The sequence below is a fragment of the Anguilla anguilla genome, chromosome 10 (genome assembly GCF_013347855.1).
Source record: "Anguilla anguilla isolate fAngAng1 chromosome 10, fAngAng1.pri, whole genome shotgun sequence".
Classification (NCBI taxonomy): domain Eukaryota; kingdom Metazoa; phylum Chordata; class Actinopteri; order Anguilliformes; family Anguillidae; genus Anguilla; species Anguilla anguilla.
In genome coordinates this window covers 28,627,037-28,644,333 of record NC_049210.1, presented here as the reverse complement: position 1 = coordinate 28,644,333, position 17,297 = coordinate 28,627,037, and the positions used below count along the sequence as shown (strand labels likewise).

General features: G+C 43.1%; 1 protein-coding gene across 2 annotated transcripts in view; it reads right to left on the bottom strand.

The window, feature by feature from the left end:
* The window catches only part of cfap157 (cilia and flagella associated protein 157), a 129,997-nt gene that overhangs the window by 61,707 nt on the left and 50,993 nt on the right, over nt 1-17,297 (bottom strand). For both annotated transcript variants that reach the window (XM_035379690.1, XM_035379692.1), the window contains exon 4: nt 16,963-17,230. In XM_035379690.1, the coding sequence (XP_035235581.1) occupies nt 16,963-17,230 (268 nt within the window). The remainder of the gene's footprint in view (nt 1-16,962; nt 17,231-17,297) is intronic.

Sequence of the window (17,297 nt, the reverse complement as noted above, 5' to 3'; positions counted from 1 at the left end):
TAGTTAAAAGTCGGGAACCAGTTAGCTATTGGTATGTGGTACTCATGACATATATGACTCATGAAATATAATATCAGCAGCACGATTGACCCATGAGAAGTACAAGGTACAACGTTGTGTACGTTTAGTACGCTAAGGAACTACACATACCACTGTGCTCCCGACGCACGCTTATATCATCATGACTCAGATGTCCTTGCCCCCGTCTACTTCTAGTGTCATTGAGTTTGATATTAGTCTCGCATAACCAGATCCATCTACACACTTCCTTTTAGCGCCATTTCAATTGCAATTTTTAGATGTTTCCAATTTTTTGATTTTTCCAATTTTAGACTTTTCCAACTTTTAGATTTTTCCAATTTTATATCTGTACATATTTGCATTTTCTTGTTCTTTCAATAGCTACTACTACTAGCTGACTAGGTTTTTTTTCTTGCTAACGTTAGCTAGTAACTTTTACTGTGTATAAATATTTAGCTAGCTAGCTAACTGTTATAGATTATCGATTTTATAGCTATAGTTATTATTAGGTAGTTATTTTATATTTGTAAAACTTAGCTTAGGATATTACTAACGTTAGCTGGGTGTTCGCCAAGATGGTGCGGTGCTTTGCCCCGGGCTGCAACCACGAGTCTGATGTGGATGCCTGTTCCTTCTTCCGATTTCCAACGCACGAGGAGCAGAAGCAAATTTGGACTAGACTTGTACGGTAAGTGGACACTAAATTTATCGTTTTACTAGCGAGAAAAGCTGTAACGTTAGTGTTGAAAATGCAAATATCCAGCTAAAATGTAATAACGTTAAAAATAATCACCTAAAAATTGGACCACCTAGAACAATCAGACATTTCCAACAGTGTATATTTATTTATTTTGATATATAATATATTGATATATAAACTGCTCAAGTATGCTTTGCTAAGAAACTAAAACTGCCACTGTATTATCCTAAATTCTGAATTAATTGGTCATCCTTGTTTGAAAATGTATGCCAAGCAAACAACTTGAATTTTAACCCTCCTGTTGTGTTGGGGTCTAAATTGACCCGTTTTAGAGTTTCACATCACTGAAGTGCACAAGTGCTGGACATAGATAACCAAATAAAACATATGCATATGCAGGAGGGTAAAGTCACTTTAGTAAATGCAATCGCTATGGTGACACATAATGAAATGTCAAATATCTGTGTTATGTAATGTCAGGATAATGACCTTTCTATTTGGTCGCTGTGATGCAGTTTTATATGGAAGATTGTCAGTGACTTTATGAAATCTAAAGGTTAAACCGCCTCGTTTCGTGAAAAATTGGCATCATAACAGACGGTAGAAAAATTGTACTGGACAAGGCAATATTTTGTGTATTTACAGCAGACATTGACACGTGAATAAACGTTTATTATCAAAACTGTTAGCCTAATTAAGCAGACAATTAATGATTTTGACAATGTGTTCAAGTATTGCACAGTATGTCTAATATTTTTTATTTTTTGTTTGTTGGTCTGCATGTTTTCAATTAGACGAGCTGACAGGAGGCCCAGTAGCAGCTCAAGGCTTTGTAGCTGTCACTTTCCAAAGGGCAAGGAGAAGGGACCTCTTTGGTTTCCTTGGCATGGTACTCCATCAAGTGAGGCTCGCGAAGTCGGCAGTGGTTCAAGTGATGCTCCTGAAAAGGGCAGCGATTTCACTGAGGCTCGCGAAGTCGGCAGTGGTTCAAGTGATCCCCCTTCAAAGGTATTTTCTCCTGAAGTTCAAGCCATCATTGAAGAGAGTGAGGTTACTGATGCACAAGCCAAGCTCCAGTCTCTAGATGAGAAGATGCAGTACTGTAGGCAACGGTATTCTGCTTTCCAGTTGTCCGAAACTGTTATTAGATTAGAGACAGGATTGCCAGACAAAAGAGCCTTACAGGCTCTTGTGGGTTTTGTGGCGTGGTTTCAGGACACAATAACTTACTACAGTGGGTGGAGGGTAGAATGTCTGTCATTAGAAGACCAGATATTCATGACATTAATTAAGCTCAGACAGAACTACCCGTCTGTTCATCTGGGGGAGTTATTCCAGTGCAGCACAGCCACAGTGAGTAATATTGTGTCTACATTCACTCAAACACTCCATGAATTGCTATTTAAAGGGATAATTAATGTGGTCCCAAGTCAGAAGAAAAATCAGACCAGTATGCCAGCTTCTTTCCACTCCTTCCAAAACTGCAGGATGATCATTGATTGTACTGACATAAAGATTAAGGCTTCAAGTCAGATGGACAAGAACAGAGCAACGTATTCATCATACAGGGGGATGAACTCTTTTAAGCTATTACGAGGAGTTGCACCCAATGGTGTCATTACATACTGCAGCGATCTGTACCCTGGGTCAACATCAGACAAGGCCATCGTCGAAAAATCTGGTATTCTAGAACACTTCCAGTTAGGTGACTTAATCCTGGCTGATAAAGGTTTTTTAATCGGATATTTTGCCACAAGAAGTTAGCCTCAACATCCCACCACGGAAAGCTATCGGAGAGTGAGGTCAAGATCTGCCATGATATAGCAAAGAATCAAATTCATGTCGAGCGAGCAAAAGCTTGTTTGAAAATGTTTAAAATTTTGCATAACATGCCAAATTTGCGGATGTGGTGGTACAAGTTTGCTGTGCCCTAGTTAATTTACAGAATCCCTTGATCAAGGAAGTGGATGTTGATTAAAGGGGCTTTTGTGTGCACCCCAGACCGTTTTTAGGTTGCTTGCTTCAATATTTAGATATTTGATACCCGTGTAAGCAAAACCCCCCCCATCCAATAGAAGTACGTTCAACATCAGACTTCACGTTCATCTCATTGTAAGCACACGTCCCTGCTTCTCATGACTGATATTGTCCTTCTAATGAATGCGTCGCCCTTCATTTTTCGATTAGTTATTTCATTATGTTAATATTTTACGCTATTTTATTGCTTTCCTTTACAAATGTAGGAAGTAGACCCAGGCAGTTTAGTGTCGAACTTGAGGATGCGTATCATTGCATATCATTGTGCGACTTCTGATGTGGGCATACCTGCAGACAATAGAGGGTATGCACTGACGTCACTTTCACACCGGAATATGCCCCCTCAGTCGGACTGAGTAGCAAAACATGCTGCGACATGGCTGCCTTTAGTAGGGAAAACTGTGAAACCCGGAGTAAAACAAACGATTATCTGCTTAAATTAAAGGCAGTTGGACTCGACAGTGATCCATTACCAGCATACAAAAGCCTTGACGCTTGGTCGTACTTCAAGGCGGGATGTGTTTTTTGTGTTCTCGCGGCATTCAAGCTGAACGCTAATGCTGCCATTCAGTAATTCAGTCTTTCTGCCACTCACTATAACATTAGGTTGGTCGTAGAAATACATGTCCAGCAGCCAGTCTGGGCAGCATGTGATGCTTGAAGAAGCCCTCCAGTGCTGCAATGTTATCCTGCCAGGTGTCATCACGGGCTATTGCAATAACTATGGCCAGCTTTGTGGTCCACACAACAAAGAAGCAGGTGGATCGGCCAGTTACATGGAGTTGACCCTGCACTTGGTGCCAGTAGACATGGCTTGTCTTCAGTGAGTATGCCCCCCCCCTCCTGCTGAAGACAAAAATCTTTGTTGGCAATGGCCTCCTCGATGGTCATGTTGCGTTCCCGGTAAGGGCACTTGACTTCGAGGAGTTCTTCCTTTCTAACAAGACCATCAGGGGAAGCTCCCAGGATCCCTGATCTTGTGAGCCAAAGGCCAGAGTCCTCCACTTTGAGCCCTGTTGCCTGTTCAAATGCTTTCATCCCCTCCTTTTCATTCGAGATGCCCCACTGAACAGCAAGGACTCCCGCGAGAGACTTCTCCAGGAGGATCCTGTCGACAAGCGCTGGGGACACATTCTTTGCTTTTATGACACTCTCAAATTTGCTTGCCGTCAGTCTCCCTTTGCGGAAGTCATGCCAGTGAGGGTTGTCCCGCAGGCCAATGGTGTACCTCTGCAAGTTGGTCACTTGCTCTTCTGTGAGGGTGAAAGCAGTATATATTGCCTCCTCCCCCAGATGGTCAAACTGCTGAAGAATCTGTGGCAGTGGCAATGGCAATGGCAATGACACAGACTCTACACTGTGTTCTTGGGGCTCCTCTTCAGGTTCAGGTGACAGCAGCCAGCCAATCCCACTAAATCTTCCTGCCAACTGATTCCTCAGCCATGCCCGGTCCTCCTCAGTCACCTTCCTGCCGACAGCCTTGTATTCTCTAGGAGGATACAGGTCTTTTATAGACATCACTTCCTTCGTAGTAGAAGTTTTCCGCCATCGGCACTCCATGTCAGTACGCCCAATGTTGTGCATTGCAAAAATTGCCAGTTCTGCAGCATGACTGCACTTAAAGGACCCACGTGGGCATTCACATAATGAATAGGTGATTTTCTCACCATCCAAAGAGACCTGGCAATGAATAATTGGTCTCATTGACACATGTTTTACTATTTATTAGAATTTTTTTATATTTCATCATATGCCATATTGGGAGTTATTCTTGAAACTTTACCACCTTGGTATATTTACCACCTCTTTTTTCAGATGAATGAAACAGGTAAATTCTAAATCAGCTAGTGTGCATGGTTTGGGTGCAACAAATAATTGTAAATAAGTTTCTTCATATTACTTAAAACATTCTGCAACATGTGTTTTATAAGTGTTGCGTGTAGTGTGATGACGTTTTCAATTATATTGTATAATCTGCTAAATTGTAATGAACACCAAAAGTCTCTATGGCTCAGGTGAGAGAATGCAAGGGTGCAACTCGGAATGTATTGATGCACATCACAAACAGACAGGTATTTAACAAATTCATGGAAATAACAGATTTGTTACCATTAAGTGATATTGTTTATTTCACACTCATAATTGTAAGGTCGTGATGACAACAGGATTTCCTTTCAGGGATCTACAAAAATACAACCTAACCTAACTAACTTAAGCCGTCATTTCAAATGGAATATAACGTCATATATATATTTTATCTATGTTGTAACGATATAGGGTTGAACAAGAACTTTTACAATGTTCAAAGCACTAACGTTAATGCATAGCTTCCTAAATGACAATATCTAACGTGGCCGTACGTTTCTCACGGATGAGCACTAACTTTATTGAATAGTGTTTGGAAATATATTTTTATTTAAAAAATAGGTAATTCATTTTGTATTTTTTGCCTAGACATTTGCGTTTGTGGCACTTTATTTCTTCCTAAATTATGAATATAAAATAATCTAAGTATTAGATTACTAATAATTAGGACTACTATTGTAAATGGTACAAATGTCTTGCGTCAGGTAACCCATTTTTCAAGTCAAATAGTGTACCCTCAAAATGGGAAAGGATTGGCCAGATTTGGCATGTGCGCAAAGGGGTTCAACAGGCTCTCTATGGTGAACTGCTTCTATATACACCTCATTTTACCCTCCCGTTTTGTCTGCAGAGGGATGCATCCAACAGCGGGCTGGGGGCCATTTTGTCCCAGGAGGTGGAGGTGGTCAACCGCCCGGTGCTGTATATTAGCCGGAAGCTGTCACAGCGGGAGGCAAAGTACAGCACAGGGGAGACGGAGTGTTTGATCATCAAGTTGGCAGTCGGTGCTGTCCGCTATTATCTCCTGGGATGCCCTTTCACTCTCTGTTCGGACACTGCACCCCTTCAGTAGCTCCACCGCATGAAAGATGCCAACGCCCTTAGGAGTAAACATGGAGGACTGAGGCAAAGGAGGCAGCACTAAGCAGATTGATCATCCGTGATTCCAACATGGCGGCACGCTGCTGCTAGATACCGGCGACTAGCCGGCTGCACTAGCATGTTTTTTCTCAACTAAAGAGCATCATAACGCGGATAAATCTGGCCAGCACCAAAGAGCCAAGTACTGTCCGCCTGAACTTGAGAGCTTTATTGACAATCGCTACAATGTATTAGTCAGAATGACCGATGCGGAAAGCCATTCACCGGAGGAGAAAAAAATGAAAACCCGCTGCTCATCTACCGATACGGACGACCTGTTCACATCTACAGCCACCGCTGTCACAGGGGAGATGAAGCTCCTGCAATCACTCAATGGAAAGCTACAAACACTAGATTTAATAGGACAAGATATTCTGGACATTAAAGAAAGCCTGGAGTTCAACCAAAAACAAGTAGACGATCTGCGGAAGGACAATGACCAACTCAAAGGTACTGTCAATGAATTGCAATGCAAATTGGATAAAGTCATTGGGGAAAATAAAATTCTAAAAGAAACTGTCCTCAACATTCAGACGCGTAGCATGTGCGTCAATCTGATCTTTACCGGTATTAAAGAAAGCAATCCCAATAACCCCGAGCAAACTTTGAAGGAGTTCTTTTTGAACTCCTTAAAACTTCCATCTGAGTTGATTAACAACATCATGTTCCACCGCATGCATCGCCTGGGCAGCAAAAGCAATAAGGGGCCGAGGCCATTAATTGCTAAATTTAAACATTACCAGCAGAAAGAACTGGTCAAAAGCAAAGGCAGGGAGCTGAAAGGTACGATGTTCGGCATGAACGACCAATTCCCCAAATAAATTTCCGAAAGACGTAAAAAACTGTAACCGCTCTTCAAAGAACACCGGAATAGCGGGTGACGAGTTGCACTAGTGGTCGATAAACTGTACATTGAGGGCCAACTGTTCTGTGACAGTAAAGTTACACCCTGGCTTTTTTGAAACAGGATGATCTAGGCCTACATCGTGTAGGCACAATCACTTTCTCGTCGACCCATGTTCCATTGACTTTAAGGACTGTTATAGTTAATGAAACTTAAAAGCTCATGCGCACTGGGAAAGTATTGTCACCCAATTTCCACCCCTGATTTAGTTAGTGTATTTGCATCCTAGCCTCTCTCTCTGTCTCGCGCGGTCTCTCTCTCTCTCTGTCTCGCGCGGTCTCTCTCTCTCTCTCTCTCTCTCTCTCTCTCTCTCTCTCTCTCTCTCTCTCTCTCTCTCTCTCTCTCTCTCTCTCTCTCTCTCTCTCTCTCTCTCTCTCTCTCTCTCTCTCTCTCTCTCTCTCTCTCTCTCTCTCTCTCTCTCTCTCTCTCTCTCTCTCTCTCTCTAACTATCTCTATGCCATTCCATGTGCTGCAGTGCGGAGTGGAGGGATCTGTGTGTTTGTCTATGAATTATATGTTTTCTCGCTCTCTCTCTCTTACTCAGTCTCAACCTCTCTCTCTCTATGCCATTCCATGTGCTGCAGCAGGGGGGGTGAGGGGCGGGGGGGGGGGGGGGGGGGGTCTGTGTGTATGTCTGTTTCTATGTTTGTCTATGAATGTTATGTTTTATGTCATCTCTGTTATCATGTATTCATATCATGTCTCAATTCCATACCCACATCTATATGATTGCACAAAGAATAATAATTCAAAGAAAAGAGGTGTTGCAGTGTTGATTAACAAAACAATACCGTATAGCAATAAATCAATCACAGCACATCCTGAAGGACGATATATAATAATCAATGGTTCTATTGGGGAAGTTAAGTTAACAATAGCTAACCTACATGGCCCAAATGAGGACAACCCAGCATTTTTTCATGAATTCTTTTCAGCATTAATGAACTTCTCTGATACAACAATTATTATTGGAGGTGACCCCAATACAACTATTTACCCAAAACATTTAAATCCTTCAGACTGTGGTAATCATCTGAAACAGTTAAACAATATATGGCTGACTTTGGTCTTGGTGATAATTGGTGACTAAAAAACCCTACCAAACGAGAATATACATATTACTCACCCCATCACAAATCTTTCTCCCAAATTGATTACTTCCTCACTAGCAACTCGATCATATCAAAGACACAAGAAGTAAAAATCCACCCCATTATTATTTCCGACCACGCTCCAGTAAGCTTCACCTTTATTAATGAAACCACCCTTAAACCATGCACAAGATGGCGTTTTAACGCATCATTGCTTGCAGATTCCGACTTCAACACTTACCTGAATAGAGAGTGGGCACCTTTCATCGAATTAAATGACTCTCCAACAACCTCACGTATACTACTCTGGGAAACAGCCAAGGCAGTGATAAGGAGAAAAATAATCTCATAGTCCATGAATAAAGAAAAAGGAAAGAGCAAAAACTGGAAAGAGAACTTGAGCAGAGAATAGGAGAACTGAATGGTATACTAGCTACAAATCAATCTGATGATATAAAAAGAGAACTAACTGAAACAAATTACAAACTTAATAATATCATAAACAAGAAGACCCAATTTCTCATACAGAGGCTAAAACATAACTACTTTGAACACAGTGACCAATCAGGAAAATAACTGGCAAATTAACTCAAGCGACAACAAGAAAAAACTACTATACAAACTATTAAATACTCAGAGGAGAATACCATGTACACTCCAAATGATATATCAGCAACATTTCAAACTTTCTATAGCAACCTTTATAAACTGGATTGCACGCCTAACCTAACTACAATAAACACGTTCCTTGACAACATATATCTTACCAAGTTACCAGAACTTCATGCAAATATCGTAGACAGACCCATTACACTAGATGACTGTGAGGAAGCACTTCAAGCCATGTCAAATAATAAAGCACCTGGATCAGATGGTTTCCCCACTGAATTTTACTAGCACTTTTGGACCACAATATCACCACTATTCATTAAGATGACAACAGAAATTTACAAATCCTCCAACATCCCACCACATATGAATATGGCACTTATATCAGTTCTCCTCAAACCTAACAAGGATCTTACTCTCTGCTCAAGCTATCGCCCCTTATCACTCATCAACAGACATCAAAATTATTAGTAAAGCGTATAATTTTTTTCTTTTTCCCACGGTGCGCAGGAACTGGCGCCGTGGACTATGAGTGGCAAATTGTGGTCACTCACTCAGTCAGTCAGTCATTCAGTCACTCACTCACTCACGGACAACCTTTGAGGGATGTTTATTGGGATGCATGCGCAGGTGGTGCTTCGTTTAGTAGGACGCGTGTGCAGGTGGTACGGCACAACATTTTTAAGCACAGCTTTATCGCCTAACATTACTTTAGCTAACCCTAACATGTTCGCGTTTCGCCTACTTTAGCTAACCTAGTTAGCGCGTATGGATACTATTCTGCACGCATGAGTAGGAGCTAAGGACACACAGCTACAATCACGGATACAGATGTATGGACACACAGAGGACAACAAATAACGCTACAGAGGTGAGGACGTGCCATAGCTAGTAGCTATGTAGCTTTAGAATGTCGCCAGCAGTGCATGCGCGTGAGCTCAACAACACATTTCTCATAGAAAAGGTAGTTTGTAGTCTTTTTTTTAGTTCATTACAGTGGTGGTACAAGTGACAAGAAGTAAGTGGTAGTGTGCTGTTAGCCTTTATTGATTGCCGTACAAGGTTCATGTAAAGTAGCTAGCACAATCTGACAATACTAACCCATAAAAATGTACTGTGAATGGTACTTGCTCAATCAAACGGTAAATGTGAAAAACATTCTATTACAGTCAGTGGCACCGAAATTTTCTGTCACACCCTCAATAAATGGCAAAACTCCCAGTAGAAGATGAAAATCTTTTAACGTTTTATATTTTCTGAAACACTATCGATTCCGCTTGGCCACAGTGAGTGAAACTAGGCAATCTGAGCGTATAGTTTCTATGTAAATTACTTCAAAAGGATTCAGCCTTGTTGTTTGCTACCTAAACTTCACAGCACAGTCATTGCTGTTATCATGATTGTAGAATGAAGTGTCTGTTTTCAAGCAATTGCCATATATGAGCATGTAAAATCAACCAAAAAATATAATTCACCAAGTTGCGCCGTGGGTCTGGACAGTTTCGTGCTTTTTATAAATAGTCCCCCCATTTTAGGGTACTATAGTGTTTGGGACAAATGGCTTCAGAGGTGTTTCTGATTAGTCAGGTATGTTCAATTGCTTCTTTGGTGCAGGTATAAGAGAGCCTTCTGATCTAGTCTTGGTTCTAGGTTTTTGATTGCCTTTGGAGACTGTTATTGGCATTGGTCAACATGAGAACCTGAGAACATGAGAGAGAGTTGTGTTAATGAAAGTCAAGAAAGGCATTATGAGGCTGAGAAATAAAAGAAGAAAAAAAACAGAGACAATGACAAAACCTTAGGCTAACCAAAACCAACTGTTTGGAACATAATTACAATCAATGAAGACAAGTCAGCCACTACCTGTTCCAGCCATACATGCCCAAACCATAACACCCCCATCACCTTGTTTCACAGATGAGGGGGGTGCTTTGGGCAGCTCCTTTTGGCCTCCATATTTTTCTCTTGGCATCACTCTGATATAAGTTAATCTTGGTCTCATTTAGCCACAAGACCCTTTTCCAGAACTCTGCAGGCTCTTTTAGGCAATAATTAACATGTAGTCAAGTAAGATAGTAGCTACCTAGCTAGCTAATGTGCACGTTCGTTTAATATCTGCCCGATACCCCCTGGTTATGTCATGGGGAAATGTGTGCAGCTTCAGAACCCAGCTCAGCAAGAGCCCTTTAATGAATGTGCCCAACGTTCACATTTCATAGTACAATTGTGCATGCGTTTATAGAGCGACCATACTCACATCACATTTTATGGACCCAATTGAAGTCAGATCCTTGTGGAAGATGACCTGCCCTTGCTGTCACTGGGCTTGTCAATCTGCCTGCCCTTGTGTTATGGAGGGATAGTAATAGTGTTTTCAGTCTGTGGTTGCAAATTATGAATTCGACCAATGCAAATATTCATTTATATTTTCTAAAAGTATTGAAGATGTATCACCGGGCCAAATGCTAGCTCGCTCCCATGTTTTTCCGGTGACACTGAGTAGTATTGCCGAGGCTACCAATCTCTCATTCAGGTTAACTAACAATCTACTTAATGTGGGTCTGGTTAGCATCTCGCTTTTAAAAACATTATTTGCTGGCTATACTCAATTTACACACATAATTCTAGCAATTGACTGATAGAAAATAAAAATTAGCTGAATAATTGCAGAAGTGCATGACGTGGACAGATAAATGTGTGTGTGTGTGTGTGTGTGTGTACAGTATTTAGGGTGGGTTGGCCGGCTGTACTGCCAGCAGGGTGTTCTGATGCGTCTAGTGCAGTCTGCTAAGCGAACCATTGCATGGAGGGATGCCTGCAATCTCCCTCCTTCAGCTTCTGCCGCTGGCCACCCCAGCCAGGGTCCAGGAAGCAGTGTGTAAGTCTTCTGTAGTCAGTACATAGCCTCTCCCTCACCAAGACTCCTACTATGCCTCCTCGTGGCAGCCCATGGTAACTGGGGTTTCACGACCCCAGGCTAAATCAGTAGGGGATCTCGGAGCTGCAGTTGTCCCTAGAGGTGTTACGCCAACCACTGTCCCACTGCCACGTGGGTAAACCATTGGGTACCGATGGCTAGGGGAGTAAACCCTGAGCTCAAATCTGCAGTTGGGGATAGGCACAGGCGGAGTCCAACAGACCGAACCACCGGCAGTCCCCTGCAGCTCCAGCCAGACGAAGGTTGTCATGAGCTCCTCATGCCACCGGAAGTATGTCTGGCGGAGTGAAGATGGTGGGAGTGAGGACTGCACACCCGCACCCTCACCTTAATCCTTTCCCTGCGCAAGCCCCTTGCCCCACCCCCCCCACCCCAAAGCCCTGTGGCGATATGGAATGGCGGCAGGTACAGGCCAAGGATATGGCTGGGAGTGCCTAGCCAAACCATGCACACAGGCGGCAATGGAGTGATGGTCGCTGAGATTGCGGGATGGAGCAGCGTGTCTCCTCTTCCATTGCGTCTGAGCAGCCCCACACTACTCACCCCTGGCGGGGAAGGACCTAGAAAAGGTGGCCAAAAAAATTGTCTGCTCCCCCAACTCCGGACGGTAAGCCGCAACCGTCAGAGCATCCCTCTTTGCGGTCGAAGAATCAAAAAAAAAAAAAAAAATTTACTTGCACATCGCTTCGTGGAATGTCCGCACGCTCCTGGATATGGCTGAAACACCTGACAGGCCCCACCGTAGAACAGCACTTGTGGCCCTTGAGCTTGCGAAGTATAACATTGACATCGCAGCACTCAGCAAGACCAGGCTACATGGAGAGAACTCCCTGACAGAAGTTGGTGCGGGGTACACCTTCTTCTGGAAAGGGGTCCCCGAAGGCACACGCCGCCTCCACGGAGTTGGCTTCGCTGTGAAGACCCATCTGTTGCAGCGCATCCCAGAATCCCCCACTGGCATAAACGAAAGGCTGATGACATGGCGCATTCCCCTTACAAAAGGACGCTTTGCCACCCTCATCAGCGCCTACGCACCAACCCTGGACGCAGAGAATAACATCAAAGAGGACTTTTACAGAAACCTTGACTACATCATCCAGAAAACCCTGACAGACAAACTCATACTCATGGGAGACTTCAATGCTTAGAGCATCTCGTATGGAGTAAAGTCCTTGGCCAGCATGGAGTGGGGAAAATGAACAGCAATGGGCTCCGGCTCCTCTCCCTCTGTGCAGAACATCGCCTGGCCATTACCAATACCACCTTCCAGATGAAGAACAGACTCAAAACCACCTGGCAACACACCCGCTCAAAACACTGGCACCTTCTGGATTACATCATTGTCCGTCAAAAGGACAGACAGGATGTTCTTATCACCCGAGTCATGCACGGGGCTGAATGTTGGACTGATAATCTTATGGTCAGATCCAAACTCCTCATAGATATTCAACCCCGCCGCCCAAGGACAGCCCCAAACAGAAAACTCAACTGCACAGCACTGAACGACCCCACCACCACAGGCAACCTCCGACGGCTCCTTGCAAGAAACCTTGATCAAGTTCTGGAGGAATCCACTGATTGGTCAGCTCTGCGCACAGCTATCCACGGTGCGGCCTCGGAAGCGCTTGATCTGCCAAGGAAACGTCACCAGGACTGGTTTGATAACAACTCTGCTGAAATACAGTCACTCCTGCAAACAAAACATGAAGCCCACAAAGCTCTCCTGTCCAACCCTGGATCCTCCACCCTGACAGCCACTTTTGCTGAGGCAAGAGCTGCTCTCCAGATCATGGAAGACACGTGGTGGGTGCAGCAGGCACAAGAAATTCAAAACTTTGCAGACTGCAATAATACCCAGGGCTTCTATGATGCCATCAAAGCCTTATATGGCCCCAGGAAGCAAAGTAATGCCCCTGTCCGATCAGCAGATGGGGACACTCTTCTCAAGGACCGTCATGAGATTCTTAGCCGCTGGGCAGATCACTTTGAGACCCTCCTCAACCACACCAACCCTGTTGATCTTCACATCCTCAGTAAACTTCCAGATCTTCCACCAATCCTGCATCTCGACACTCCGCCACAGTTCTTTGAAACCCGCCAAGCCATCAGGGGCTTGAAGAACAACAAAAGTGCAGGACCTGATGGCATCCCGGCAGAGGTCTTCAAACATCGGGGGTACCTCCTCACACGCCGCCTACACCTCCTGATCACAAACATCTAGAAGTCCGAGATCCTCCCGCAGGACTGGAAGGATGCAAACATTGTGGTCATTTACAAACAGAAGGGGGACAGAGCAGTTTGTGGGAACAGCCAGGGAATCTCTCTCCTCTCCACTGCAGGGAAAGTGCTGGCAAAAATCATGCTCAACAGATTGGTGGAACACATTTCAGAAAGTGCTCTCCCAGAAACACAAAGTGGTTTCCAGAAGTCTAGATCCACTACCGACATGATCTTTGTCTTACGGCAGCTACTAGAGAAGAGCAGAGAGCAGCGCAAAGACCTGTACATAGCCTTCATTGACCTCAGCAAAGCCTTTGATACCATAAACTGTGAGATGCTCTGGAAACAGCTCTCCAAACTTGGGGTACCACCCAAGTTTCTCTCCATCCTGCAGCAACTGCATGATGGCATGCAAGCCAGAGTCCTCACGGGAGGACTCCAGTCAGAGTCCTTCAAGGTCGACGTTGGGGTGAAGCAAGGCTTAGCACCGGTCTTGTTCAATCTCCTCCTCTCAGCCATCGCCCACCTCTTCCATCATGCCCTGGGACACAGAGATGGAGTTCACCTCCGCTGGCGGACAAAAGAGGCGCTAGAAGGACTACACCAAAGACCTCCTGAAGCGCTGCAACATAAACCCCATCCAACTAGAACCTCTGGCACTCGACAGATCGGCATGGCAGGGCATCTGTGCCCCCCCCCCCCCCCGGAGCAAGCGTCATCATCGGACAGGATGGACAGCTAAGAAGACAGTATTTAGGATATAATGTCCTTGAGCCACTCCGGTTAAGTATATAACTGCTCTTGAAGGCTGATATTTAGTTGTCTTAATTTTGAAAGCACTCTCCATTTCTTTTGTACTTTCAATCCTCTGGGGTCGACCATATCACTGGCAAAGAAAAAAATTGGGAATGGTCTTTAATGGTCTCAGTGCAAATCATTTACAACACAAAGGGGCCAGCTCTTTTCATCTCAAACAGTTGGTTTTTGGTGGCTGCAGATCAGCTGGACACTGTGGGACAAATTTCAAGTTTGAAATTTGTTGTATCAAAATGTTTGGCAGTATGTTGGTGGTAGTTCCATACATTTAAAAAAAATTCATGAAAAATCACTGATCTATTGCAGAGCTTTTAAAGACCCTGTGCAATCAAAATCATAATTTTGGACTAGTCATAAACCAAAACCAAAGATAAAACTGTGATATTAAGCAATTGTATTATGATTTTCCGTGTTTCATTGCTGAAAACAAAGTTTTTATACTTCCCACTGGCGGAGGATCTGCTATTTATCTACAAAGACATCAACAAGGTGATTTTTATTCACCAATCAGCAGGGATGGAAAACAAGTTTATTATTCAAATATGTTCATATGTATCCTTGTGACTTAACAAGTCTTGACTATATCAACATGTCACAATGTCAAAATTTAGGTGTAATGTGAAAGTAAAAAAATAATAGATCAGGGAAGAACACAGATGGAATAACTACCTAAGTTAGCTGACTAATTCTATACTATGTAAATACAGGGTGTACAGCAAAATAATGTCGCCAAGCTTCAAAAAGATGGTATGGTGTGACTTTAATAGATATGAAGCAAATAAATGGGCTAGCTACCAAGTTATCAGAACTTGGTTTTCAATACTGGAAATTTGGTTAAAGGTTTCATGACAAACTAGGTGGCTGACTGCCATATAAAAATAGTTTGTCAGCCTAGATAGCTAGGTACACAGACTGAAAACATTACTTGCCATTTTGGCATGTGCTGATTTGCTCAACTGACACTGCAGATCTCACTCTGGAGGCGGCAGTGTGGCCATATTCCTATGACTGACATTGACTAGTATTGGCTAGTACATGTAACGCTGTGGTCCAAGCACTAATTGAGGTGGTCGTAGTGTTATCAATTCCATAGCCTGTGTATTTTTCCAAATAGTTATCCATGTTTTAGTAGCTTGCTAACTAAAAATGCTAGTGTGAATGTGTTTAGTGGTATATATCATTAAATAAACTTGACAATATTAATTACAGAAGGGATATGCCTATTCAGTGTTCCAGCTCTCTTGTTGAAAAATGGTTTTCATGAAATTTAATATTTCCCCGTTAATAAATATGAAACAGGTAAGATTACATAATTTTCTTTTGGCTTAAAAAAAATTGAATTGAATGCTTCGGTCCAATTTAAAAAAACAGTGTTGCTCTGAATTATAGCCCTCCCCAACAATTTATGTACAAGGTTAACATCTACAGAACACAGGTCTGATAAGATACAGTTCTCATTAAGTTTCAGTTATCCATAGCCATAAACATCAAGTATAGTTCACGCAGTAAGCATAGGCTAAATCAGTAAAGTTATGGCAAGTCAAACTAGAAGTGTGGCATGATTACAACAGATATGATGAAGAGCTACAACATCAAGATGATAGTACAAGTGCAACACAAAAGTGCCAGATGAAGATACAAGTGTAACATGAACATAATACAAGGTCAAGATACAAGGAAGCAAGTGATATAAAACAGTGATCCAATATTTGGAGTAGCCCTGCAGAGGAGTAGTGTTAGAGTTAGTCAAGGTACAGACTGAAGAGATTCGTCATAAGACCACAATGGAAAATGGGCATTGACCGAATGATTTGTACAAGAATGGGGAACTAGGAGAAGCTCTGTGGTCAGGATGAGTGAGAACCATTTACCCGGCTGGCAAGCAGTGCAAGTCCCCCGGCTGCAGCAGAGCAGAACAGTCGAGCTAGCGTGTAGGGTTGAATTATGTAGGTAGGCAGGGTCTGTCCTGTTGGCTGCAGTGTAGGCCAGGGTCAGGACTTTGAACCTGATCCCACGCGAGCCTGGTAGGCAGTGGAGTAACTACAGCTGGGACTTGCAACACAAGGGGGTGTGGGTTTGATTCCCAGCTTGTGCACTGATTTTGTACCCTTGAGCAAATTACATAATCTGAATTGCTTCAGAAAAATAGCCTGTGTTTTAAATGGATTATATATAACAAACAAGGACACACACTGTCATTCATGCAAAGCACCATTCTGCTACTTGAGTGCTAATAGCTCCCCCTTGTGGAGAATCTTCATCCTGATTAACGTGAGTGAGTGTGTGATTCAGTGATTGAGTAACAAGTCAGGTCCAGGAGTTGCTTCGCAGGTAATGCTGTCATGTGAATGTATTTGGAATGTCATGTTTGGGTTGAGCAGCTTTCATTGCTTTGCATTGCTTAGCCCTTTAGAATGGAAAGAAAATCAAAGTTATGTAGTAGGTGATATTTGAATTACTACCAAGACCATTTATTTAGGAGAAAAGTTGCATTACTTCCACTTGTAGGCAAATACATGAAAAAACATTCACACACATGTAGCCACCAAAGAGTAATTGTGTTGACTGGTTGAACAAGTTGCCTGCTATCTCTCCACTACACAGGCATTTCATTACCCACCTTTTGGTTGCTAAGGTTCCTTCTTGTTTCTTCCTTCAGTAGAGGTTTCAGCACTGCCATTTCCGATTTGAGTTGCTCCTCCCTTTCCTTCAGGACCTGGTTCTCTTCCAGCAGCACTTGGATCTTGTGTGAAAGCCTATGCAACTGAGCTGTCACTGACATGTTCTCATGGATTGCCCTCATTGTTGTGCCTGGGATCTTCCTTTCAGAGACAAGCTTCAACGCTGCTGCTGTAGCCTCCATATGTTGATGCATCTCTCTTTTCACCCTGTAGGAGTTCAGTTCAGGGGTTTATAACAGTGCAACATACTCAATATGCAACAAAAGAATACTTT